The 26,244-nt window shown below is 45.9% G+C and overlaps 1 protein-coding gene across 1 annotated transcript in view; it reads left to right on the top strand.

The window, feature by feature from the left end:
• The window catches only part of FARSB (phenylalanyl-tRNA synthetase subunit beta), a 121,643-nt gene that overhangs the window by 6,170 nt on the left and 89,229 nt on the right, over positions 1 to 26,244 (top strand). Inside the window, exons 5-9 of the mRNA XM_073581125.1 lie at positions 9,018 to 9,133; positions 9,547 to 9,697; positions 9,841 to 9,949; positions 11,781 to 11,851; positions 11,936 to 11,997. Coding sequence (XP_073437226.1) covers positions 9,018 to 9,133; positions 9,547 to 9,697; positions 9,841 to 9,949; positions 11,781 to 11,851; positions 11,936 to 11,997 — 509 coding nt within the window. The remainder of the gene's footprint in view (positions 1 to 9,017; positions 9,134 to 9,546; positions 9,698 to 9,840; positions 9,950 to 11,780; positions 11,852 to 11,935; positions 11,998 to 26,244) is intronic.

Raw genomic sequence — 26,244 nt, 5'->3', positions numbered from 1 at the left:
GAAAAAAAAATTGGGTTATGTCGTCATTTTCCAAGACCCGTAGCATAGAGGGATCTGGGGCTGGGGGGGGGGGGGGGGACTTATTTTTTTGCGGCTTCAGCTGACGTCTTTCTACTAATACCACTTTGGAGTAGATATGATGTTTTGATCACCTGTTGTTGCATTTTATTGCAGTGTTGTGGCGGCCAAAAAGATATGTAATTCTGCCTTTTTTTTTTTCTCATGTTTACTGATCAGGTTAATTGTTTTTATATTTTGATAGACCGGACATTTCTGGATGCAGCAATACTAAATATGTGTATTATTTTTTTTTTTTTTTATTTCAATGGGGCAAAAGGGGGGTGATTTTTAACCTTTTTTTTTTTTTTTTTTTTTTTTCAGATTTTTGTTTTTAAATTTGCATAATTTTTACTGGCTTCCATAGTTCCCTTAGGAGACTTTTAGCTGCATTCGTCCCGTCGCCTGTGCTACACATAACATTGCTTCAGCACTGCTATGTATAGCAAAATGCACAATCTCCTATGAACACCGACCTCAAGCCGTCAATCAGAGAATATTCACAGTGACAGGCATGGAGGTCTTTTGCAGACTCTCAGCTGTCATGACAGCCCATCGACACCCCACGATAACGTGACAGGGGTGCAGATGGGTACAAATTGGGATGTACTTCCTGCTGATGTGTGTTAAATCCCGCTGTCAATAATTGAGAGCAGGATTTATCAGGTTAAGACGCGGTTGGAGCAGCGCTCCACCCACGGCTGTTAAATGCACTTAATGGCTTATCATCAAATATAACAACTTTTTCATATGGAAGCAAACATGTCTCATGAAAAAACACATTGCCAGGTATGTAGTACCCGTGTTTTATGAGGATCTTGTGGTTAAAGGAGCAGTGTAATCCTTCTTAGTTGTGAGCATATTGCATGATCTGTCCCTTTTTTTTTTTTTTTCTTTGGATGTGCACTCCTCCCATTTGGCACACTGATTTTAATTAGGAGACTGCAAAGCAATGGGTCTAGCCCGTTTCTGCTCTCACTGAAGAGCTTGATGGAGGTGAGTTTCTTTGCTCCTTACATTTGGTGTGGTGCTGTGTGGCGGCCGTAGTTGCTGTGGTTCTGTGCTAGTGGGGCGGCGCAGTCTGGAGTCATGGCGATTTCCGTCTTGCAGCATGGGTGCTGTGAGACACCAGGTCGTCAGCCCTGCCGCTGCATTGCCGCTGGGGCGGTGGTGGGCGCACGTCTCCACTCCGTGGTGGCGGACACTCCTTTCATTTGGTGTTGGTGCTGTTTTGCCGCCGTTGTTGCTGTGGTTTTGTGCTGGTGGAGCGGCGCGGTCTGGCGGAATGTTAAACTAAGAACCTCATGTTCAGTTACATATATTTTGCCTAGTGGCATTAGATCATTGTGTGATTTTTTTGGAGGTGCTGCCCCCTCTCTTTTTTTATTTTTTTTTTTTTCAGCTTCTTAGCTGGGAGACCTGATACATCATGCAACACCTCCAATTTTTTTTATTTTTTTTTTTATTCTAGCCACACTACGATGGCACAGATGGGTCAGATCAGCTGTCGTGCAGGAAAATGTGCTGGCTAATCCCCGGAAGCCCGCACCAAACAGGTGGAGGCACCAAATGACGGACACTGGACGTCATTGGGTAATAAGGGGTTAAATTGTTCATTCCTACCTTGAATGTGAGAATGGTATTCCCGACAATACAGTAGTGTTTGATGTTTTTCATCAATATACAGTATGTCTGCCTTGTCTGATTATTATTTATTGTGCTTACTGGTATTGTGCTAAAATATTCCGCAAACTCCATCCATCTTCCATACAATTTTAACCATCTTCCCTGTCCCTGCTGAAGAAAAGCAGGCCCAAATCATGATGCTGCCACCACCATGTTTGACAGTGGGGATGGTGTGTTCAGGGTGATGAGCTGTGTTGCCTTTATGCCAAACATATCGATATCAAAAGTTCGATTTTGGTTTCATCTGACCAGAGCACCTTCTTTCACATGTTTGGTGTGTATTCCAGATGGTTTGTTGCAAACTTTAGACAACACTTTTTATGGATATCCTTGAGAAATGGCTTTCTTCTTGCCACTCTTCCATAAAGGCCAGATTTGTGCAGTGTACGACTGATTGTTGTCCTATGGACAGACTGTCCCACCTCAGCTGTAGATCTCTGCAGTTCATCCAGAGTGATCACGGGCCTCTTGGCTGCATCTCTGATCAGTCTTCTCCTTGTTTAAGATGAAAGTTTAGAGGGACGGCCGGGTCTTGGTAGATTTGTAGTGGTATGATACTCCTTCCATTTCAATATCATCGCTTGCACAGTGCTCCTTGGGAAGTTTAAAGTTTTGGAAATCATTTTGTAACCAAATCCGGCTTTAAACTTCTCCCCAACAGTATCACTGATCTGCCTGTTGTGTTCCTTGGTCTTCATGATGCTCTCTGTGCATCAAACAGAACCCTGAGTCTATCACAGAGCAGGTGCATTCATACTGAGACTTGATTACACACAGGTGGATTATATTTTTCATCATTAATCATTTAGGACAACATTGGATCATTCAGGGATCCACAATGAACTTCTGGAGTGAGTTTGCTGCACTGAAAGTAAAGGGGCCGAATAGTGTTGCACGCCCCACTTTTCGGTTTTTCAATTTCCCAGAAATTTGGGGTGGCCAATGAATTTCGTTCGACTTCACAGTTGTGTCCCTCTTGTTGTTGATTCTTCACCAGAAGTTTACATTTGGTGTCTTTGTGTTTGAGGCATGATGTGTGGGAGGGGGTGGAGATGTTCCAGGGGGCCGAATGCTTTCGCAAGGCACTCTAGCTGTCCCCATTAGGGGCTCACAATCTTATAGGGAACCTGTCACCAAAAAACGCTATTAACCTACAGATATGGGGTTTAATCCACACGTTAATAGCATTACTAACCTGCCCGGCGCCTGCACTTACCGAAACGCTGTGGGGAGAAAATGAACTTTATTCTCCCTGGCAGCATTCTGGCTTCAGGTATGAGGGCGGTGCTGGCGCATGTTCAGTCACCGCTCTGATTATATAGAGCAGTGGCTGTCGCCGTCCCCCGGCCCTGACTGCCAGCCGGTCCCAATGCAAAGCCCGTGTCAGTTCTCTAACATGGTGCCTGCAGATCTGCATTTTCATGACAGGTCCCCTTTAAATATTGGACCCCAGCACTAACCCCAGAATCATGTGCACCAGTCAGAGTTGTGATTGCAGTCTCAGCTGATAACCAATCAGGAGTCACCGCTGGGGACACAAAAGGATGACATGGGAGCAGTGAGGATCAAGCAATGGACTCCTTGCATAGTGACCGCAGGGCTTGTCCTAGATGGGACACAGGTGCAGAGGACTGATGTATCCAATAATAGGAGGACATGGACTAAACGTGTGTCAATCATTGGTCACAATGCGCAGTATTGTAGTCAGACTTTATGGTTGCCATGACTACTGAAGATCAGTAAATGCTGTCGCGTGAAGCAATATGTGGTCTCACACAAAATGGTTCTCCATGGGGCATCTAAAAAAAAAACCAAGTAATTGCCGCCCCGTGATCGCAGAGGCAAGACAGTTGCTATCACAACCTGAGGTCATCTGGTTTCATGGTACGGTGGCCTGTTAGATCCAGTCATCAGCAGAGCATGACACCAACGATCAGAGTGAGAACTAGGTCTGTCCCAAAGTGGGACTAGTAAGTACAATAGTTAAATAAAATGTGTAAAAAAAAAAAACAAAACAAAAAGAAATGCAGTAAAAACAGCTGCTTCATCATTAAAAACACAACTATTGTGTAAAAAAAGAAATCTCCGGACACTGACTGACAGATGGCCCCAATGTAGAGCCGGTGTCACTCAGGGCCAGGAGCGCGGTTACTGCCGTACTGAACACCGTTGACTGAACCCGCGCTGGCGCCATACGCGAGAATAAAACCGGAACATTGCTGGGGGGAAATAAAGTTCATTTTCTCGCCACAGTGTTCGGCTGAGTGCGGGCTTCGGGCAGGTTAATAACGCTATTCGCCTGCAGATTAACCCCATATCTGCAGGTTAATAGTGTTGTTTCTGGTGACAGGTTCTCTTTATTGTGCCATGATCTCCCGTCTCCTCCTTTCAGTAATGTAACTTACAGCTCCTGTGCCTCCATACAGAGTCTATAGCAGGACCATGTAGCATTAATATAACTGGAGTGATGTTACATGGCGGAGGCTCTGTGATCACCACCAGGCACTAGAGGCCGGGTATCATCTCTGTCGATACCCCTTGTTACTACATTCCTCCCTCACTTATCATTATCTGCTCCTAATGTTACGTAGCATCATTCTATGTAGTAAGGTCACAACCAGACATAGAGATGGTAAATATTATTTATTTTAGGAATATTTTGTAATAAAGGTAATATATGATGATATCCTAGTCTGGGGCTGCAGCTGTTATCAGCATCACTGCACATGATGGAGTCAGCGACTCTATGAAGAGATGAGGAATCTGTGGATCATTATGGAAATGATCTGTAACTTCTGCAGATTTCTGTAAAGAGAAGACACCAAGTTATTACATCACATCAGAAGTGTCACTAATCCCACCCATTGGTGACATGTCACATGGCCGTGGATCGCTGATAGGTTAGTATGACAATCGGGGGTCTGCAGGAGACCCCTATGGTTATCATTGACAGATAAATATGAGCGCCGGCCAGCAGTCGATGCTCATTGCAAGTAATCATTTTAGCTGCAAAAAAACAGTTTTTAAAAATGTAAACGAATAAAAAATATAAGTTCAAATCACCCCCCCATTTGCCTCATTCAAGATAATACAATAATAAAAAAAAAACACCTTTTTGATATCACCGTGTTCAGAATAACCAATCAATATATAAAAAGAATTTTTCCAATCGGTGAACGGCGTAACAATAAAAAAAATCGAAACATCAGAATTACATTTTTTTTTGCTTGCCAGCGACATTGTATTAAAATGCTTTTACGGGCGATCAAAACATTGTATCTGCACCAAAATGTTATCAATAAAAACATCATCTCGACGCGCAAAAAATAAGCCCTCTCCAGCCCCAGATCACGGAAAATGGAGACGCTATGGGTCTCAGAAAATGGCGACTTTTTTTTTTGTTAAGAAACTTTTTCGATTTTTTTTTTTTTTTTTTTTTTTTTTTTTTTTTTTCACCACTTAAATAAAAAATAACCTATATATGGATGGTATCTATGAACTCATCATTACCTGAACAATCATAATGGCAGGCCAAAAAACAGTTGTAGAATTGCACTTTTTTTTGTAATTTCACCACACTTTGATTAATTTTTTCCTGTCTTCCAGTACACTATATGACAAAACCAATGGTGTCTTTCAAATGTACAAATCGTACTGTAAAAAATGAGCCCATATATGGCGATATTGACGGAAAAATAATAAAGTTATGTCTCTGGGAACGAGGAGCAAAAAACGGAAATTCAAAAACGGAAAAACCCAAGGATGCGATGGGGTTAATATTCCTATCACAGGGAGGAAGGAATGAGAGATCACTTACCTTCTGGTGTTTTGGGGATGTTCATAGCCCTTCATGCTTGGTGAGATGTTGACCAAAGCTGATGGTAAACTAAAGAGAGACAAGAACAGCAGGAAGATAAAGGTGATTCTTTTTTACAGCCTTCAAATTCATGCAGTTTTAATGTATGCACGGCTCCCTTACCTGGGCAGGAATTCCAGATGATCTCTACCACTGTCCGCACCATGAAGATGGCTTCCTTATTGAAGTTTTGAAATTCCATTTTGGTGCTTCACTGGAAGCAGTGGTTACGGCACAGTGGGCAGCGGGGGCTGGAGCGGAGCCAAGTAGAAATGCAACTCTGATGGAAGCAGTGGTCACATGAAAGGACTGTGACCTGCTCTCCGATCTCATATTCGGTCATACAGATGGTGCATGGCTCTGCCTCCTCCTCTGGTGATATATCTCTTGTTGGGAGGTTTGCAATTTGCAGTGCTCTCCTGCCATTCCGAGCCTGCTGTCTCCCTGGCATAGGTTGATTTTGTGCAGGTGGCTCCACCTGTGGAAGTGGTGGTGTCATTGTACCCAATCCCTGCAGCTCATGCAGGATGTTAAATAGACGTTCTACACGGCTACGGACTACAGAATATCTGCTTGTAGCTGGAACCTCCCTGGGTCTGCTGCTGGGTGGGATGGGATTTGGCCGCCTGAATTCAAATTCAGGGCTGGCTTCAGATCCACTTGCTTGATGGTCGCCATCCCTGCTGCTCTCTCCTGATGTTCTGGAGGGCTCCGCAGGGGCTGGTCTTAGGGGAGAGCGGCTTCTTTCTCTTCTCTCTTCTCCCCTACGCCTTGGAGGATCTTGGGCCCGACTCCCTGTCCTCTCAGTGACAGCATTGCTGTCTCTCTGACGTCCATAACTGGTAGAAGGTCTTCCCTGAACTCTTTGATGAGACCTCAACCTGTGGACAATTATGGCCTGACCTATAAATAAATGAGAGTTTATCAGAATTATTCCCAATTTTAGCTAACACTTTTGGGCTATAGTGATGGGTTCATCTGTTGCTGTGGTGTTTAGGGAGAAGGAAATCCTAAAAAGAATTGCCTTCATTTTGGACTTGGTAAACCTAAACTGTCTGTCATGATATTTGGTCCATCATACCCCAGGTATATTTCCTCCCAAGAAACTCCTATAGGGTGGGAATATTGTCTGTCTCCCCCCAAATATCACTTACCTTGATTTTCTGGTCGGCGCAGCCATGCCTCATTGTCGGCAATCAGCTGACGCAGCTCTCGGTCGCTCATGACTGAATTACCTGAAGCTGGCTGATAGAATATTGGAGGCCTAAGCTCTCCGGTGGCACCGGTGTTATTGTGCTCTGATCAAAAAGTAGCAATGGAAGTAATCACCAGATGTGTAACACAAACTAGTTCGCTCTTCCGCAACCAACGTGAAGTGTCAGCAAAAGCATCAACTCTACAAATGGCGCTGATGTCACAGTGCTCAGACATTACATACCCTCAGCACATTCCATGATGCCATTATGACATCACAATTGAGAGTGACCCCCTAATCATGAGCATAGCATTGTGTGTGTGTGTTTCCATAACAAAGTATATATAATATATTTATATATGTATAGTGGAGTTATAATACTGGTTGTACATTATAGATTAGAAACCATGTTTATATATGTGTATAAATATATATTAATATACATGATATATATGATAACTTTAGCAGTAGATTTTATATGTGGAATAATTTATTCTCTGCTTTAAATTCTAAAAACATTTGGTATCAATTTTTTAATTGCAACTAGTAAAAAGGTTTGCTGGACTCAGCGCATGTGTTATCTGTTCTCCACTCATGTATTATGTGGAAGCCACTTTACTGCTGTATAGACAGGAAAATTCATGGGAAAGGAATTGGCACTCTCAGGACAGATATAAAAACAAGATTTTTTTTATTGATATCTACGTTAAAAAATGATGTGTGCAGTTCCATAAAGGATCAGTGACCTGTCATACGCACGTACAGATGACTATCTAAGCAGAGCGCCACAAAAAGCCCCGCCCACAGGACGCTCCGGGGCACGAGAATATCATTAACTGAAAAGATTAAACAACAACCACAAGACGGATTTCATCACCCCAGGAGTCATATTACTCAGTTTAACGGTGCCAACGTGACTGTGCACAATCCTGCTGACAGCTTCCCTTTAAGCTGTCATTATATTCACTGTATTTATTAATTTAAATTATGCTCCATTGTGTTTATGGCCAGAAAGTGTTGGATGCCAGAATACAAATTTGCTATTATGGGCAGCACGGTGGCTCAGTGTTTAGAACTGTAGCCTTGCAGCGCTGGAGTCCTGGGTTCAAATCCCACCAAGGGACATCTGCAAGGAGTTTGTATGTTCTCCCCATGTTTGCGTGGGTTTCCTCCCACATTCCAAAGACATACTGATAGGGAATTTAGATTGTGAGCACAATTGGGGACAGCGATGATATACTGATAGGGAATTTAGATTGTGAGCACAATTGGGGACAGCGATGATAATGTCTGTAAAGCGCTGAGGAATTAATGGCGCTATATAAATGAGTAAATTAAAATAAAACTAAAATAAATAAACTTAAAGGGGTTGTCTCACAAACAATGTATATTATAATTCTGAGATCTTAGGATAAAATATTGCAATAACATAATATGTTACATAGTGCCTAATTTTAATATGTAATAACAAAGGATAAAAACCTTGAATAACACAGATAATAAAGTTGGATGCAAACAAAAGTGGCCCCAAATGCAGTATGATACCCCCACAGTAAATTTCTCCACAGTACCCTCAGCACACAGGGTATGATGACCCTCTTGTACCCCCCCCACAAAGAATGGTGACCCTTTCACAGGATGATTCTCCAATTGTAATGTCCACATAGCCCTCCATACATTATAAAGGCCTTAACAAGTGTTCCTTACAGTATAATGGCCCCCACATAGTTCTTCATACAGTATGAGACCCTGCATTGCCAACCGTACAGTGTATTGGCCCCGCAAAGTGCTCCGTACAGTGTATTGGCCCCACAGAGTGCTCCGTACAGTGTATTGCCCCCACCCCCACATAGTGCTTCGTACAGTAAAATGGCCCCCCACATAGTGCTCCGTACAGTATAATGGCCCCCCTACATAGTGCTCCGTACAGTATAATGGCCACCCCACATAGTGCTCCGTACAGTATAATGGGCCCCCACATAGTGCTCCGTACAGTATAATGGCCCCCCACATAGTGCGCCGTACAGTATAATGGCCCCCCACATAGTGCGCCGTACAGTATAATGGCCGCCCCACATAGTGCTCCCTTCCCCACATGGTCCAAATATACTCGCCCTGTGGGCCAGAGTTTGACATATGTGCCTTAGATGTATATTTTCATTCTCACATGCGGTAATACTTCTTCTGTTCCTGTGATAATACCTGTGCTGTCCTGTGCATTAGACGGCTGCAGTTCGCCCCTTTGCGGTGGCCGCTGTGCTCCGGAACATAACATTCACCCAGGAGCGATATGAAAATTTCATTGATCTGCAAGAAAAGCTTCACCAGAACATATGCAGGTACCTACATATTTTTTTTTCGGTATGTTTTGTGGAAATCTATGCCAAACAGATACCAAGTGTTATAATTGGGATTTTAGTATGTTTAGTATGTTGCAATGACTGGCGTTTATGGCATACAGATGTGCCCACCCCCTAAGTTTGCTTGAATTACATTTAGTTCTAGAACTTGTTGTAAGATAAGTGTCTATTAGACATTTAAGGCAAACGTCTGTCACAGTATTTTAGTAGATGTTCTGTTTCCACTTGTTTCTGTGGCAAACTAGTGCCAGAAGTGTCACTTTGGCATAGATTTGGGTTTTCTTCTGGATCCGTTTTTTTTTCTCTTCTTTTTAATGAAGATACTGAATTGTGTTGCTTGCTACATTTACTGTCCTTAAAGATTTCTTATTAATAATCCCTTTGTCTTTTAGGCGAAGAACACTGGTCGCAATTGGAACCCATGATCTAGATACCATCACTGGACCCTTCATTTACACTGCAAAGCCCCCCTCTAGTATCAAATTTAGGCCATTGAACCAAAGCAAAGAGTACACAGCGCCAGAGCTGATGGATCTGTACAGGGTGAGTGACCGGTCCCATGTACACACGTGGTTGTAGCCCTTACAGACCGGTGACTATAATGCATACACACATTATTATTGAATATTGCTGATTATAGTTCGCCAGTCATATTATACACATTAATAGGATCATCTTCTTCTCAGACTGACAGCCATCTGAAACATTTCCTGCACATAATAGAAGACAAGCCAGTCTACCCTGTGATCTATGACAGCAATGGGGTGCTGCTTTCCATGCCACCAATCATCAATGGTAATTGATTTTCCAACTTTGTGTGTTTTGTAACGTGTCACAATATGTATTAAAAAAACAGAAATTTAGCATTTTTTACATTTGCCACTGGGGTTTTTTTAGACTCTAACTTCATGTCTCAGGAAACAACACATGTACATAGCCACAATGGTAAGCTCCTGACCCTATCTTTTGTAATGAATTTAATGAGCAAGGTCACTGTGAAGGGAAGGGGAGCTGTGACCTTTCCAATTGTGATTCATGGATCCTGTGTTATCAGCTGTGTATAGAGATATTACCTGTCACTGTAAGTTTGCCTCTAATGATAGGGAGACTGCTAGTTACCCTTCTGAAATGACAGGCAGTGCGAGTCTAAAAAGCCCCAATATGGCCAGTGTAAAACTGCAAGATTGCTAGTTTTGCTTTTTTAAATAAATATGATATGAAAAAACTACAATTTAAAAAATACATTTAACACACAAGCCTCATTTAAATAGTTATTTTCAAATAATGCCTTTCATTTAAAGGGTGTTCTCACTACCAAGATCCTATCTCAATATGTAGCAGGTGTAATAATAACAATATTAGCAAATACTTAGAAATTTAGTATGGTATAGTTCTTCTGATTCTCTGTTGCTTACCCCATGTGCAGGGCATTGGAGTAGCTTAGGTATCCATGGATACCACTACTCATATACTGACAGTCAACTAGCGGTCGTAACCATGGGTACCTGAGCTTGAAAAAGGCTCCATGTGAGCCAATACGTCACCTTGCTATGTGGGTCTGAAAAAGTCCTCTGTTTTTCACATTGAACTACATATATATATATGTTGTGTATGTATACCGTATTGCTGGCTGCAGTGGAGCAGGGTCTCTGCTGGAGGAGGAAAGAGTGGAGCGTTGCTGCAGGCCGCAGACTGGAATGAGGGGGTGTTTGGAGGTGTGGCGTGCCGCTGTAGGTGTTTGGTGCTGCGGGGGCTCTGCCGACATTTTGTGAAAGACCAGAGCCCTTGCAGTTTCGTGGTTTCCTGTGCGGTGGACTCCGGAAAAATGGTTGCCGGGGGGCGACACATGCGCAGATGGAGATCTCGGCACCAAGATCTTGGGAGATGAGACCTCAGCGCTGAAATCTCATCTCCTGGAATCTTGGTGCCGAGATCTCCATCTGCGCATGCGCTGCCCCCCGGCAGCCATTTTTCCGGAGTCCACCGCACAGGAAACAACGGAACTGCAAGGGCTCTGGTCTTTCACAAAATGTCGGCAGTGCCCCCCCGCGGCACCGGACACCCGCAGTGGCACGCCTCACATCCAAACACCCCCTCATTCCAGCCTGCGGCTTGCAGCAACGCTCCACTCTTGCCTCCACCAGCAGCGACCCTGGCACCCCGCTTCACCGCAGCCACCACCCCTCGGTGAACAATAACACGCATGGATTATAAGAAGCACCACTATTTTATTAACAAAAAGTTTTTTTTCCTATTTCTCTTCAAAATTTGGGGTGCGTCTTATAATCCGCAAAATATGGTGTATATATTTTTTTTTATTCTATATTTATCAACATTTTAGTGTACGGTACAGAAGTAAAATGCACACAAAAAGTGATAGAGTATAAACCCAGAAAATGTCAGCATAAAGTAGTCAGCAGCATATACACACACCACAGCCGCTGTCTGAGGACTATTTTTCTGTATAAACACATTTAAACAATATGTCTCCTTCACAACCCTAGGAAATAAAATGGTGAGACTCTTTTACGTTTATGCTTAAAAAGACACAACATAAGAGGGTAACACTTACTGCAGTTTTGTAATTGTTTTCATAATGTCTTCTAATTTTTATTTTGACTTTTAGGGGATCACACCAAAATCTCCTTGAATACTCACAACGTGTTTATTGAATGCACGGCCACGGATCTCACGAAGGTGATGGAGAGCACAGAACCCGTTGTGCTGTGATGATCACTTTTGCATCACTTGCATTAATAAGTCATTTTACTTTTCTTGCAGGCTAAAATAGTCCTGGATATCATGGTTACTATGTTCAGTGAGTACTGCAGCCAGCCGTTCATGTGAGTCAAAGTCCGTAAAGTCATAGCAATGTGGGAATACTGTTGGTAAAGATCAACTTCTCACAAAGTGCACTTATGGGCAGGCAGGTCTGATTGGATAAAAAGATGGATTTTTCCTTCAATCTGTTGCCACATTCCCAAGAAATCAGCATTTTAATTCATATGCAAATGAGGATTTAAAGGGAACCTGTCACATGAAAAAAACGGTATTCTGAACCTTCCCGTCGCCCGCACTCGGACCCCTTCTGCTGGGAGGAAATTAAGTTTATCCCCCCCCATCGGCAGCATTTTGCGTTCAGTCACAGAGGCAGCACTAGTGCTGGTTCTGTTACTGCTCTGTGTATAGGGAGCGGAGTCAGTAACAGCGCCCCCACCACTGATGGACAGCAGCTCAGCATTAGGATTGGCTGTCCGTCACTGACAGGACCGCAGTTATAGCCGCTGTTCTCAATGCACAGAGCGCTGATTGAGCCAGCACCGACTCCATGACTGACCGCCAAGTGCTGCTGGGGGGCAATGCAGTTCATTTCCTCCTGTCCACGAGGCTTTAAGTGCGGGTGCCTGGCAGGTTCAAAATGATGTTAAACTGCAGAGTAGCCCCATATCTGCAAGTTAATACCATTTTTTCATGTGACAGGTTCCCTTTAAGTGGTCTGGGCATGACAGAACACTTAAGGAGCCACTGCCTAACGAGGTTGTTTCCCATCCCACCACCAGTCCCTATAATTTCATTGATAACTTATTGTGTGTGTGACATCAGACAATGGGATATTAATCAAGCTAAAGATGCTGAAGCTGGGCGAAGAAGCAACCTTTTTCAGCAGAAGATCGGCAAGTGCCCTGTCATACCCAGAGCTCTTAAAGGGAATCTGTCAGCAGGATATTGCTAAGTAAACTACAGCCATTGTCAGGTTGGTGCTGTTACACTGACTAAAATTATATGTAAGGTGAAGAAATCAGTCTTGTGGTTCTTGTGTAATCAGTGTTAGAAGTTTGCAGCAAATGAGATGCCCGTGCTCCGGGGCAAGACTGTAGGCAGAGTCTTATCTGCCTGCTCTAAGCCAGCGAGACCAAGGAAAGACCTGCCCACAGGCCCTGAAGCACAAACAGTCTGTCTCTATGATGAGGAACATGTTTATGCTTCAGGGCGTCCTGTGGTTTTTCTGGCTTAGAGCAGGCAGGTAAGACTCTGCCTTCAGTCCCGCCCCGGAGCACGGGCATCTCATTAGCTGAAGACTTCTAACACTGATTACACAAGAAACACAAGATGGATTTCTTCATCCCCAGTGTCTGTAGGTTACTTAGCAAAATTCTGCTGACAGGTTCACTTAAATGCCTCGTTTACAAACGAATTAAAATGCTTCTTTCTCAGGACTGCAGAATGGATGTAAAGTTGTTTGGATTCAGCATTCAAAGATCTGCTTACTCATATACAGTACCTTGTGAAAGTATTCGGCCCCCTGGAACTTTTCAACCTTTTCCCACATATCATACTTCAGACATAAAGATACCAAATGTAAATTGTTGGTGAAGAATCAACAATAAGTGGACACAATTGTGAAGTTGAACGAAATTTATTGGTTATTTTAAATTTTTGTGGAAATTCAAAAGCTGAAAAGTGGGGCGTGCAATATTATTTGGCCCCTTTAACTTAATACTTTGTTGCTCCACCTTTTGCTGCGATTACAGCTACAAGTCACTTGGGGTATGTCTCTATCAGTTTTGTACATCGAGAGACTGAAATTCTTGTCCATTCTTCCTTGGCAAACAGCTCGAGCTCAGTGAGGTTGGATGGAGATCGTTTGTGAACAGCAGTTTTCAGCTCTTTCCACAGATTCTCGATTGGATTCAGGTCTGGACTTTGACTTGGCCATTCCAACACCTGGACACGTTTATTTGTGAACCATTCTATTGTAGATTTTGCTTTATGTTTGGGATCATTGTCTTGTTGGAAGACAAATCTCCGTCCCAGTCTCACGTCTTTTGCAGACTCCAACAGGTTTTCTTCAAGAATGGTCCTGTATTTGGCTCCATCCATCTTCCCATCAATTTTAACTATCTTCCCTGTCCCTGCTGAAGAAAAGCAGCCCCAATCCATGATGCTGCCACCACCATGTTTGACAGTGGGGATGGTGTGTTCAGGGTGATGAGCTGTGTTGCCTTTACGCCAAACATATCGTTTGGCATTTAGAACATAAAAAGTACCAGCACAAAGTCAAGAAAATTTCATGTATATAAACTCAGAGATACATATAAAAAAATACGGAGAAAAAATGAGTTTACCATATACAATGAAAAATAAGTATTTATTAATACAAAAGTTCATCAATTAACCCCTTCACCCCCAAGGGTGGTTTGCACGTTCATGACCGGGCCAATTTTTACAATTCTGACCACTGTACCTTTATGAGGTCATAACTCTGGAACGCTTCCATGGATCCCGGTGATTCTGACATTGTTTTCTCGTGACATATTGTACTTCATGTTAGTGGTAAAATTTCATTCAAATAACTTGCGTTTATTTGTGAGAAAAACGGAAATTTGGCGAAAATTTCGCGATTTTCCAACTTTGAATTTTTATGCTCTTAAATCACAGAGATACGGCACACAAAAAACTTGATAACTAACATTTCCCACATGTTTACTTTACATCAGCACAATTTTGGAACCAAATTTTTTTTTTGTTAGGAAGTTATAAGGGTTAAAAGTTGACCAGCGATTTCTCATTTTTACAACACCATTTTATTTTTAGGACCACATCACATTTGAAGCCACTTTGAGGGGTCTATATGATAGAAAATACCCAAAAGTGACACCATTCTAAAAACTGCACCCCTTAAGGTGCTCAAAACCACATTCAAGAAGTTTATTAACCCTTTAGGTGCGTCACAGGAATTTTTTTGAATATTTAAAAAAAAATGAACATCTAACTTTTTTTCATAAAAAAAATACTTCAGGTTCAATTTTTTTTATTTTACCAAGGGTAACAGGAGAAATTGAACTGCAAAAGTTATTGTGCAATTTGTCCTGAGTACGCAGATACCTGATATGTGGGGGGGAACGACTGTTTCGGCGCATGGCAGAGCTCAGAATGGAAGGAGCGCCGTTTGACTTTTTCAATGCAAAATTGGCTGGAATTCAGATTGGACGCCATGTCACGTTTGGAGAGTCCCTGATGTACCTAAACAGTGGAAACCCCCTACAAGTGACCCCATTTTGGAAACTAGACCCCCTAAGGAACTTATCTAGATGTGTGGTGAGAACTTTGAACCCCCATGGGCTTCACAGAAGTTTATAACATAAAGCCATACAATTAAAAAATCATATTTTTTCCACAAAAATGATCTTTTCACCCTCAATTCTTATTTTTCCAAGGGTAACAGGACCCTAAAAGTTATTGTGCAATTTGTCCTGAGTACGCTGATACCCCACATGTGGGGGTAAACCACTATTTGGGCGCATGGCAGAGCTCGGAAGGGAAGCAGCGCCATTTGACGTTTTGGGCTGGAATTGAGATCGGACACCATGTCGCGTTTGGAAAACTCCTGATGTACCAAAACAGTGGAACCCCCCCACAAATGACACCATTTTGGAAACTAGACTCCCTAAGGAACTTATCTAGATGTGTGGTGAGCACTTTGACCCCCCCAGTGCTTCACAGAAGTTTATAACACCCAGGCGTGAAAATAAAAAATTCGTATTTTTTCCACAAACATGATCTTTTAATCACCATTTTTTTATTTTCCCAAGGGTACCAGGAGAAATTGGACCCCAAAAGTTGTTGTCCAATTTGTCCTGAGTATGCTGATACCCCATATGTGGGAGAAAACTACTGTATGGGCACACGTCGGGGCTCGGAAGGGAAGTAGTGACGTTTTGGAATGCAGACTTTGATGGAATGGTCTGCGGGTGTCATGTTGCCTTTGGAGAGCCCCAATGTACCTAAACAGTGGAAACCCCCCACAAATGACACCATTTTGTATACTAGACCCTCCAAGGAACTTATCTAGATGTGTGGTGAGCACTTTGAACCCCCCAGTGCTTCACAGAAGTTTACAACGCCCGGGCGTGAAAATAAAAAATTCGTATTTTTTTCCACAAACATGATCTTTTAGTCACCATTTTTTTATTTTCCCAAGGGTACCAGGAGAAATTGGACCCCAAAAGTTGTTGTCCAATTTGTCCTGAGTATGCTGATACCCCATATGTGGGAGAAAACTACTGTATGGGCACACGTCGGGGCTCGGAAGGGAAGTAGTGACGTTTTGGAATGCAGACTTTGATGGAATGGTCTGCGGGTGTCATGTTGCCTTTGGAGAGCCCCTAATGTACCTAAACAGTGGAAACCCCTCACAAATGACCCCATTTTGAAAACTAGACCCACTAAGGAACGTATCTAGATGTGAGGTGAGCACTTTGAACCCCCAAGGGCTTCACAGAAGTTTATAATGCCAGGGCATGAAAATAAAAAAATCGTATTTTTTCCACAAACATGATCAATTAGTCCCCAATTTTTTCATTTTCCCAAGGGTAACAGGAGAAATTGGACCCCAAAAGTTGTTGTCCAAATTGTCCTGAGTACGCTGACACCCCATATGTGGGAGAAAACTACTGTATGGACACACGTCGGGGCTCGGAAGGGAAGCAGTGACGTATTGGAATGCAGACTTTGATGGAATGGTCTGCGGGTGTCATGTGCGTTTGGAGAGCCCCTGATGTACCTAAACTATTGAAACTCCCCACAAGTGACCCCATTTTGGACACTAGACCCCCCACGGATCTTATCTAGATGTGTGGTGAGCACTTTGAACCCCCAAGTGCTTCACAGAAGTTTATAACACTCGGACGTGAAAATAAAAAAATCATTTTTTTCCACAAAAATGATATTTTTGCCCCCAATTTTTTATTTTCCTAAGGGTAACAGGAGAAATTGGACCCCAAAAATTGTTTTGCAATTTGTCCTGAGTAGGCTGATACCCTACATGTGGGGGTAAAACACTGTTTGGGCGCATAGCAGAGCTTGGAAGGGAAGGAGCACCATTTGACTTTTTCAACTCAGAATTGGCTGGAATTGAGATCAGGCGCCATGTTGCATTTGGAGAGCCCCTGATGTGCCCAAACAGTGGAAACTCCCAATTCTAACTCCAACCCGAACCCCAACACGCCCCTAGCCCTAACCCTAACCCTAGCCCTAACCCTAGCCCTAACCCTAATGGAAAAATGGAAATAAATACATTTTTTAAATTTTATTATTTTTCCCTAACTAAGGGGGTGATAACGGGGGGTTTGATTTACTATTTATGGCGGTTTTTATGTTTGGCGGCTGTCGCACGCTAAAAGACGCTTTTTATTGTAAAAATAGTTTTTGCATCACCACATATTGAGAGCTGTAATTTTTCCGTATTTTGACCCACCGAGTCATGTGAGGTCTTATTTTTTGCGGGACAAGTTGACGTTTTTATTGGTACCATTTCCGGGCACGTGAAATTTTTTGATCGCTTTTTATTCCGATTTTTGGGACGCAGAATGAACAAAAACCAGCGTTTCATGAATTTCTTTTGGGGGGGGTGCGTTTACACTGTTCCGCGTGCGGTAAAATTGATAAAGCGGTTTTATTCTTCGGGTCAGTACGGTTACAGCGATACCTCATTTAGGTCGTTTTTTATGTTTTTGTCGGTTTTATGCAATGAAAACTATTTTATATAAAAAATAATTATTTCTCCTTCGTCTCATTGGGGGACACAGAGACTGTGGGTGTGTGCTTCTGCCGTCTGGAGGCCGACACTAAGTATACAAAAAAAGAGTTAGCTCCTCCTCCGCCGCATACACCCTCGCCCCCAGACCGGGCGTAACTCAGTTTTTTGCTTAGTGTCTGATGGAGGCACACGCAGTCTGGAGCTCCAGACTAGATTTTTTTTTTTTTTTTTCTCCCTTTTCTATGAAGATAAGACAGGGGCGACGGATCCTATAGAGAGGGTCCGATCTCCCCAAATCATCAACGGGCGACCACGTGTGAGTAACCCTCCACGTGTCCTCTCCCGCACCGAGGGACACATCTGGGACTTTTTCCCAGACAACCATTTTTCTTTTTTATTTTGTAAAGAGGGGCAACGCATCCTGATAAGAGGATTCGGTTTCCCCATAACTTCAACAGGCGAGCACGTGTGAGCAGAACCCAGGGGTCAGCCTCCACGTTGTTCCTCTCCTACAACACAATTTATAGAGGCCCCTTCCACCCCTAGGTAGTGAGTCCAGGGGTTGAGTTGGAGGCCCAGGTGAGCCAAGGAATCTAGTCACTTGACGTGGCCGAGTACAGGGGGAAGAAGCCGGTACCAGAAGCCTCCCCCTTCCTGCCGGGGATGGAGCCCACGGCGGAGGGCCCTGCTCACCTTTAATAGGGAGATCCGTCTCTCTCGCTCGCCCGTCGCCTCTCTCCCGGAGCGCACCGCAAGTTTGCCCCCGGTGAGTAATGGTAGAGGCCGAGGCCGTTTGCCCAGAGTGGCGCTGCACCCGGACGCCGCACGCCGTGTGTACCGGAGTGCGGCCGGAAGCCCGCCGGCGGCCGCGGCCCTCGCTGCAGGAGGAGGCCCGTGAGTATCGCGCGAGGCCCCGCCCGCCGACTTCCGGTGGTAGCTGGAAGTCCCGCCCACTGACGTCTGGCAGGTCAGGGGGTGGAGAGCGGCGGGCGCACAAGTCCCGGAGCGGAGGCTTCCGCCCTACCACCTCGCGTCCACGCATCCGGAGTTTCCCGGGGTACTTCAAACAGGAGTGGGACGCTGCCGGTGGGTGAGTGCAACTCCGTTTGGAGAACCGCACTGGTTGTCAGGGAAGGGGTTACCCTCCTCCTCCTTCTACCCTGCCTTCAGCTTGTGCAAATATGTCTGCCAAAGGGAAAGCTCACTCTTTCCTATACGCGGTTTGCGTGTCTTGTGGGGTCAGGCTGCCAAAGGCACAGGCGGGTAAATTTTGTGAAGCCTGCGAGTCGGAGCGCGCCCAGGAGCCCCCCCCTGTTTCAGAACCCAGGGGTCAGGACCCCCCGGAATGGGCGGTGTCTTTATCGCATTCTATGCTGTCCCTTACAAGGGCAATTGAATCCCTTCGAGGCCCGGGCAGGGACAAGGATGGTGGTCTGCCAGCGGAAGATAGCTCGTCCTCGTCTCAGGACCCTCCAACCGTTAGAGGCCGCTCCAGTACCAGGCAAGCTCATATCAAAAGGGCTCGTTCCCCGTCGGCCGGGCCCTCCGGGGCTTCGGCGGCGGGTATTAGGGCATCTCGTTCCCCGTCGCTGAGCTCAGGGAGCGATCAGGATGAGGGCGAGGAGGAGGAGGCCTGGAATCTAGAAAGCCTGGGGTACCAGGACTCGGTGGACAGTCTCATTGAGGCAGTCAACCAGACATTAGAGATCGAGGACGATGTGCCCACAGCCTCAGGTCACAAGGTCTCTTTCAAGAAATCCAGGCGACCACATAGAAGGTTTGCCACGCATCCGGAGTTTGAGGAGCTAGTCCAGAAACATAGAGAACACCCGGATAAGCGTTTTGCAATGCAAAAAGCACTGCAAGCAAAGTATCCGTTTCCTCCTGAGCTCCATAAGGGATGGGTAGAGTCGCCAGTAGTGGACCCACCGGTATCACGTTTAGCATCAAGATCGCTATTGTCGATACCCAGTGTTTCTTCTATAAAGGACCCAACTGATCACCTCATGGACGGGCTTGCCCGCTCGGTATATGAGGCAGCAGGGTCGGCTCTGGCCCCCTCCTTTGCGGCAACTTGGGTGGCTAAAGCCATGGTTTCATGGGGGGACGCTCTGTATAAGGCCCTCCAAGACAGGGATCTGCCCGCGGAGGTCTTGGAGGTGGCAAATCAGATATCAGGAGCGAGTGATTATCTTGTCAGCGCCTCACTGGACGCGGCCGAGTGTTCGGCTGTGGCGGCAGCAAATGCGATCGCCATTAGGCGTGCATTATGGCTGAGGTTGTGGAAAGCGGATTCTATCTCTAAGAAATCCTTAACCTCATTGCCTTTTCAGGGCAATCGGCTGTTCGGTGAGAAGCTTGATAGGCTTATCTCAGAGGCCACAGGGGGGAGAAGTAGTTTCCTCCCGCAGCAGAGAAGTTGCCCGGCATTCAGGCAAACGCAGAGGCGTTTTCGGCCCTTTCGTAGCCCCTGGGGGGGGACTTCGGCCAGGGCATACTCCTCCGCAAACGATGGCCAGAGTAGGGAAAAGCAAACCTCTTACAGGGCCAATCCGCTGGGTAGAGGCCGAGGCCGTTTGCCCAGAGCGAGGGGGGCCAGATCCCAAAAGCCTCCAGCTAAATGACTGGAGGCGCTCCGTACCTACGGACGACAGAGTGGGCGGACGCCTACTAGGGTTCAGCCACGTTTGGGTCGCAGTGGCACGCGACACTTGGGTGGCAGAACTAATATCGTCCGGGTACAAGATAGAGTTTGTCGGACACCCGCCACAGCGATTCTTCCGTTCCCGACTTTCCAAGACAGATTCGCAGGCGGAAAGTTTGTTACAGGCTATAATGACGCTACAGCGCAAAGGGGTCATCGCCCCAGTGCCGCAGGGCGAAGAGTCGCAGGGGTTTTACTCCAACCTGTTTTCGGTCCCCAAAAAAGACGGGACTGTGAGGCCAGTACTGGATCTAAAGATCCTGAACAGATTCATCAGGGTCAGGCGATTCCGGATGGAGTCCCTCCGCTCGGTCATTGCAGCCATGGATCCAGGGGAATTCCTGGCCTCGATCGATGTGCAGGATGCATATCTACATATTCCGATATTTCCCCCACACCAGAGGTTCCTGCGATTTGCGATCGGAGGACGACATTTCCAATTTGTGGCTCTGCCCTTCGGTTTAGCCACTGCCCCCAGAGTCTTTACAAAGATAATGGCGTTGGTTATGGCCATCCTGCATGCACGGGGCATAACGGTGTTACCTTACCTGGACGACCTTTTGGTAAAGGGGCCGTCGTTTCAGGAGTGCCAGGACAATGTCAGTATCACTCTGGATACCCTGGCCCGTCTAGGCTGGTTGATCAATCGGAGCAAGTCGTCCTTGGTTCCATCCCAAAGAATCGTGTTCCTAGGCATGATTTTCGACACCTCCCGGGGGCTGGTGATCCTCCCTCAGGACAAGGCGCGAAAAATCAAGCAAGGGGTACGGAACCTTCTACAGCCGGGCACCAGATCCATCCGGTACGGCATGAGTGTGTTGGGCAGAATGGTGGCGCGATGGAGGCAATCCCGTTTGCCCAGTTCCATCTCCGTCCGCTTCAGCATGCGCTCTTGTCAGCATGGGACCGGAGGCTGCTGTCTCTCAGTCATCGGTGCAAGTTGTCTCCGCTGGTCCGACGTTCACTCCGGTGGTGGACTCGCGACTCGTCTCTGGTCCAGGGGAAACCTTTTCCCCCGGAGCAGTGGTTGGTGGTGACGACCGATGCAAGCCTGCATGGTTGGGGAGCAGTTTTCCAGAGTCACACAGCCCAGGGGCGGTGGTCCATTCAGGAGATAATTCTCCCGATCAACATTCTGGAGATATGGGCAATACGATTGGCCCTGCAACATTTTCAGTGTTTCCTGAGACACCGGCCGGTGCGCATTCAGTCGGACAATGCTACAGCAGTAGCATATGTCAACCATCAAGGGGGCACGCGCAGCCAGGCAGCCATGCGCGAGGTCGGGCTGGTACTGCGTTGGGCAGAGAAGAACCGCGTGGTAATTTCAGCGGTGCACATTCCGGGAGTCGAAAACTGGGCGGCAGATTTTCTCAGCCGACAGGGGGTCGCGGCAGGGGAATGGTCCCTGCACCCCGAGATCTTTCAGCAGATCTGCCAACGGTGGGGGACACCAGACGTGGACCTTATGGCATCCAGAGAGAATGCCAAAGTACAAAGGTTTGTCGCTCGATCCCTCGATCCGCAGGCAATCGCAGCAGATGCTCTGGTGCTCCCGTGGAGCCAGTTTCGTCTCCCGTACTTGTTCCCCCCGCTGCCGCTGCTTCCAAGAGTTATCAGGAAAATAAGGAGAGAGAAGGTTCCAGCAATTCTGCTGGCCCCAGACTGGCCCCGGCGGGCCTGGTATGCAGATCTGGTTCAACTAGTGGTGGACGTACCCTGGCGTCTCCCAGATCGGCCGGACTTACTGTCCCAGGGGCCGATCTGCCATCCGAACTTAGGGGCCCTGTGTTTGACGGGGTGGCCATTGAATCTTGGCTGTTAACACAGGCAGGATTCAGGCGCGATGTGGCGACCACGATGGTGAGTGCCCGAAAGCCTTCCTCGGCGAGAGTATATCATCGAACTTGGGAAGTTTTTTTCCGTTGGTGTAGGGATCGTGAAGTGGCTCCTCTGGTTTTTTCGATCCCCAACGTACTGGCTTTTCTACAGGCAGGGCTGGACGCGGGATTGGCTCCGAGTTCGCTCAGAACGCAAATCTCGGCCCTGTCGGTGCTTTTCCAACGAAAAGTCGCTTCCGTCTGGCAGGTTAGGACGTTTATGCAGGGGGTCGCACATTTAGTACCCCCCTATAAGGCGCCGACGGAATCATGGGACCTGAACTTGGTGCTCAGGGCCCTTCAGGAGGCTCCTTTCGAACCATTGCAAGAGGTCTCCTTACCTTACCTGTCCAGAAAGGTCGTTTTTCTAGTAGCTATAACGTCTATTAGGCGGATTTCGGAATTGGCGGCCTTATCTTGTAAACCGCCGTTCCTGACCTTTTATAAAGATAAGGTAGTTTTAAGGCCAGCTCCTCCCTTCTTGCCGAAGGTTGTGTCTGCGTTCCATATCAACGAAGACATTGTCTTACCCTCGTTTTGCCCGGCACCGGTGCACAGGGTAGAAAAGGCTTTGCACACCCTGGATCTGGTAAGAGCTCTTAGGAGGTATGTGACAAGGACAGCGCCATTCCGCCAGACAGACTCTCTATTCGTGGTTCCAGAAGGGCGGCGGAAGGGGCTCGCTGCGTCCAGAGCGACTTTGGCCAGATGGGTTCGCCTGATGGTCCAAGAATCTTATCAAATCAGTGGCACGCCGGTTCCGGCAGGGATCAAGGCTCACTCGGCACGAGCAGTGGGTGCCTCATGGGCACTGCGACACCAGGCTTCAGCGGAGCAGGTGTGCAAAGCAGCTACCTGGTCCAGTTTGCATACGTTTGTCAAACATTATAACGTACATACCCAGGCATCCTCGGATGCAAGCCTGGGAAGAAAGATTCTCCAGGCAGCAGTTGCGCACCTCTAATCAGGGGCGCAAATTAGCATGGATTGGGTGAGCTAAGATCCCGCCCAGAGGACTGCTTTAGAACGTCCCACAGTCTCTGTGTCCCCCAATGAGACGAAGGAGAAACATGGATTTTTGTGAGTACTCACCGTAAAATCCTTTTCTCCGAGACGCTCATTGGGGGACACAGCACCCACCCTATCAGCCAGTTGGCATTTACTTATTTTGAGTTATACAAATCCTTGTACAAGGTTTAGGGTGGCCCCCTTTTTCAGACATATAGTTTCTTGCCTGAGTTTAAGGCGCGTTCTCCTACTGCTTATGCACTAAACTGAGTTACGCCCGGTCTGGGGGCGAGGGTGTATGCGGCGGAGGAGGAGCTAACTCTTTTTTTGTATACTTAGTGTCGGCCTCCAGACGGCAGAAGCACACACCCACAGTCTCTGTGTCCCCCAATGAGCGTCTCGGAGAAAAGGATTTTACGGTGAGTACTCACAAAAATCCATGTTTTTGCATCGCTTTATTCAGCGAGCTATAACTTTTTTTATTTTTTCGCTGATGATGCTGTGTGGCGGCTCGTTTTTTGCGGGACAAGATGACGTTTTCAGCGGTACCATGGATATTTATATGCGTCTTTTTAATCGCGCGTTATTACACTTTTTGTTTGGCGGTATGATAATAAATCATTATTTTTTGCTTCGTTTTTTATTTTTATTTTTTAAGGGGTTCGCTAAAGGGGTTAACTAATGGGACAGTTTTATAGGGCGGGTCGTTACGGACGCGGCGATACCTAATATGTGTACTTTTATTGTTTTTTTTTTTTTTATTCTTTCCAAAAAATGGATTTATTGGGGGAATATTTATTTTTTTTTTTCTAATTTATTTGGCGATTTTTTTTTTTATTTTTTTTTTTTTTTTTTTTTAATTATTTTTACACTTTTTTTTATTTTTTTTTTTTACTTTATTAAATAGTCCCAGGTGGGACATCACTGTCCTGTGACAGATCGCTGATCTGTTACATCACAGATCACTGTGACAGATCAGCGATCTGACACAGGCACTGCAGAAGGCTTCCTCATGCCTGCGCTTTGCAGGCACTGAGGAAGCCAGCTTCCGCAGGCCCCCGAACGCCCCCGTCGCCATCTTGGATTCGGGGGCCTGGAGGAAGGGAGTCCCCCGCAGCAGCGCTGCACATTGCGCTGCTGTGGGGGGCTCAGGGAAGCACGGAGGGAGCCCCCTCCCTGCCGATGCTTCCCTTTAACCCCCGGTACACCGCGATCGTGTTTGATCGCGGTGTGCAAGGGGTTAACGTGTCGGGGGTGGTCCGTGACCGCCCCTGACACATTGTGCCGGGTGTCAGCTGTGATAATCAGCTGACACCCGGCCGCGATCAGCGGCGCTCACCACGTGGGCGCCGCTGATCGCGCCGACGTACTATCCTGTCCCCGGTCATACGGGCCCGGGTACCGTGGACGGGATAGTACGTCGGATGGCAGGAAGGGGTTAAATAGTACAATGTACAATAAAATATATCATATCAATTAGTTCCCCAATGAACATTTTGCTTGATATTTCGTCGCTTCCTGAGGAAACGTGTGTTGGGGACCGTGGTCACAGCACAGGCAGTCACTTTGGGTAATTAACCTCTTCATTCTTTACTTAGTCATTTAGCGGTCTTTGCATATGTATACATATATATTCATTGTTGATACCATGGTGATGTTTATGATTTAGGGGCACTTGTTTAGGCTGGTTTCACATTTGCGTTTTTTTGCGCTGGAAAAAAAACGCATATGTGAGCATGCGTTTTTTCCCCTATATTTAACATGGGTGCGCATACCTGCGCGCTGGTAAGCGCACGTATGCGATTTTCATGCGCTGCGTTTTTTTGGGGTGTGCGTTTGTATTTTCCAGACGCAGCATGTTGCATTTTTTGGCCCTGCAAAAAAGCGCATGCGCACGTATGCGCACGTTTTGCGCTAAAAATGGCCATTATAGCCTATGGATGCGCATACATGCGCACTGGCATGCTCATGTATGCGTTTTTTTGCACATGCGGTTTTTTTTGTTAACCATGGAATTTAGGGGTTTGGGTTAGAGTTAGGGTTAGTTAAGGGGGTTTAGGGTTAGGGTTAGGGTTGGGGTTAGGGTTAAGTATGGTTTGGTTAAGGGTTAGGGTTAGGGTTAGGGTCAGGGTTAGGGTTAAGTATGGTTTGGTTAGGGTCAGAGTTAGGGTTAGGGTTAGTTAGGGTTTAGGGTTTGGGTTAGGGTTAAGTATGGTTTGGTTAAGGGTTAGGGTCAGGGTTAGGGTTAGGGTCAGGGTTAGGGTCAGGGTTAGGGTCAGGGTTAGGGTCAGGGTTAGGGTTAGGGTCAGGGTTAAGGTCAGGGTTAGGGTTAGTTAGGGTTTGGGTTAGGGTTAAGTATGGTTTGGTTAAGGGTTAGGGTTAGGGTCAGGGTTAGGGTTAGTAAAGTCATGGTTTGGGTTAGTGTGAGGGGCCACCTAATGTTGGAAAAAAACGCAAACGCGGTAAAAACGCATACAAACGCATAAAAACGCTGCGTTTTTTTCATGCATGCTCATAAAAATGCTTGAAAAAAACGCAGCAGTTGTATGCTTTTGTATGCGTTTTTTCAATGCGTTTTTTTGCGGGAAAAACGCGCTGCAAAAAAAAGCAAGTGTGAAACTAGCCTAAGCATACTATTGCACTGCATGGTTGGCTATATGAGCCACCTGATACTGAGTGAATCAGCTGCTTGATGTTTACATTAACTCTTTCTATCACCATTGGTTTGACATAGGTTATTTTTTGCTCTGTCCTGCTATTACAGTATGTTCTGCTCATAGTCTGTGGCCATCTGTCTTGTGGATCATGTGTATCCATACATACTAATTGATATGATTTATTTTATTGTACATTTTACTATTTAATTGATGAACTTTTTGTATTAATAAATACTTATTTTTCATTGTATATGGTAAACTCATTTTTTCTCCGTATTTTTTTATATCGTTTGGCATTGTTG

The sequence above is a fragment of the Dendrobates tinctorius genome, unplaced genomic scaffold (assembly GCF_039654945.1).
Source record: "Dendrobates tinctorius isolate UK_male_01 unplaced genomic scaffold, ASM3965494v1 ptg000069l, whole genome shotgun sequence".
Classification (NCBI taxonomy): Eukaryota; Metazoa; Chordata; class Amphibia; order Anura; family Dendrobatidae; genus Dendrobates; species Dendrobates tinctorius.
The sequence above is the reverse complement of the archived record's forward strand: the minus strand, read 5'-3'. Positions and strand labels throughout refer to the sequence as shown.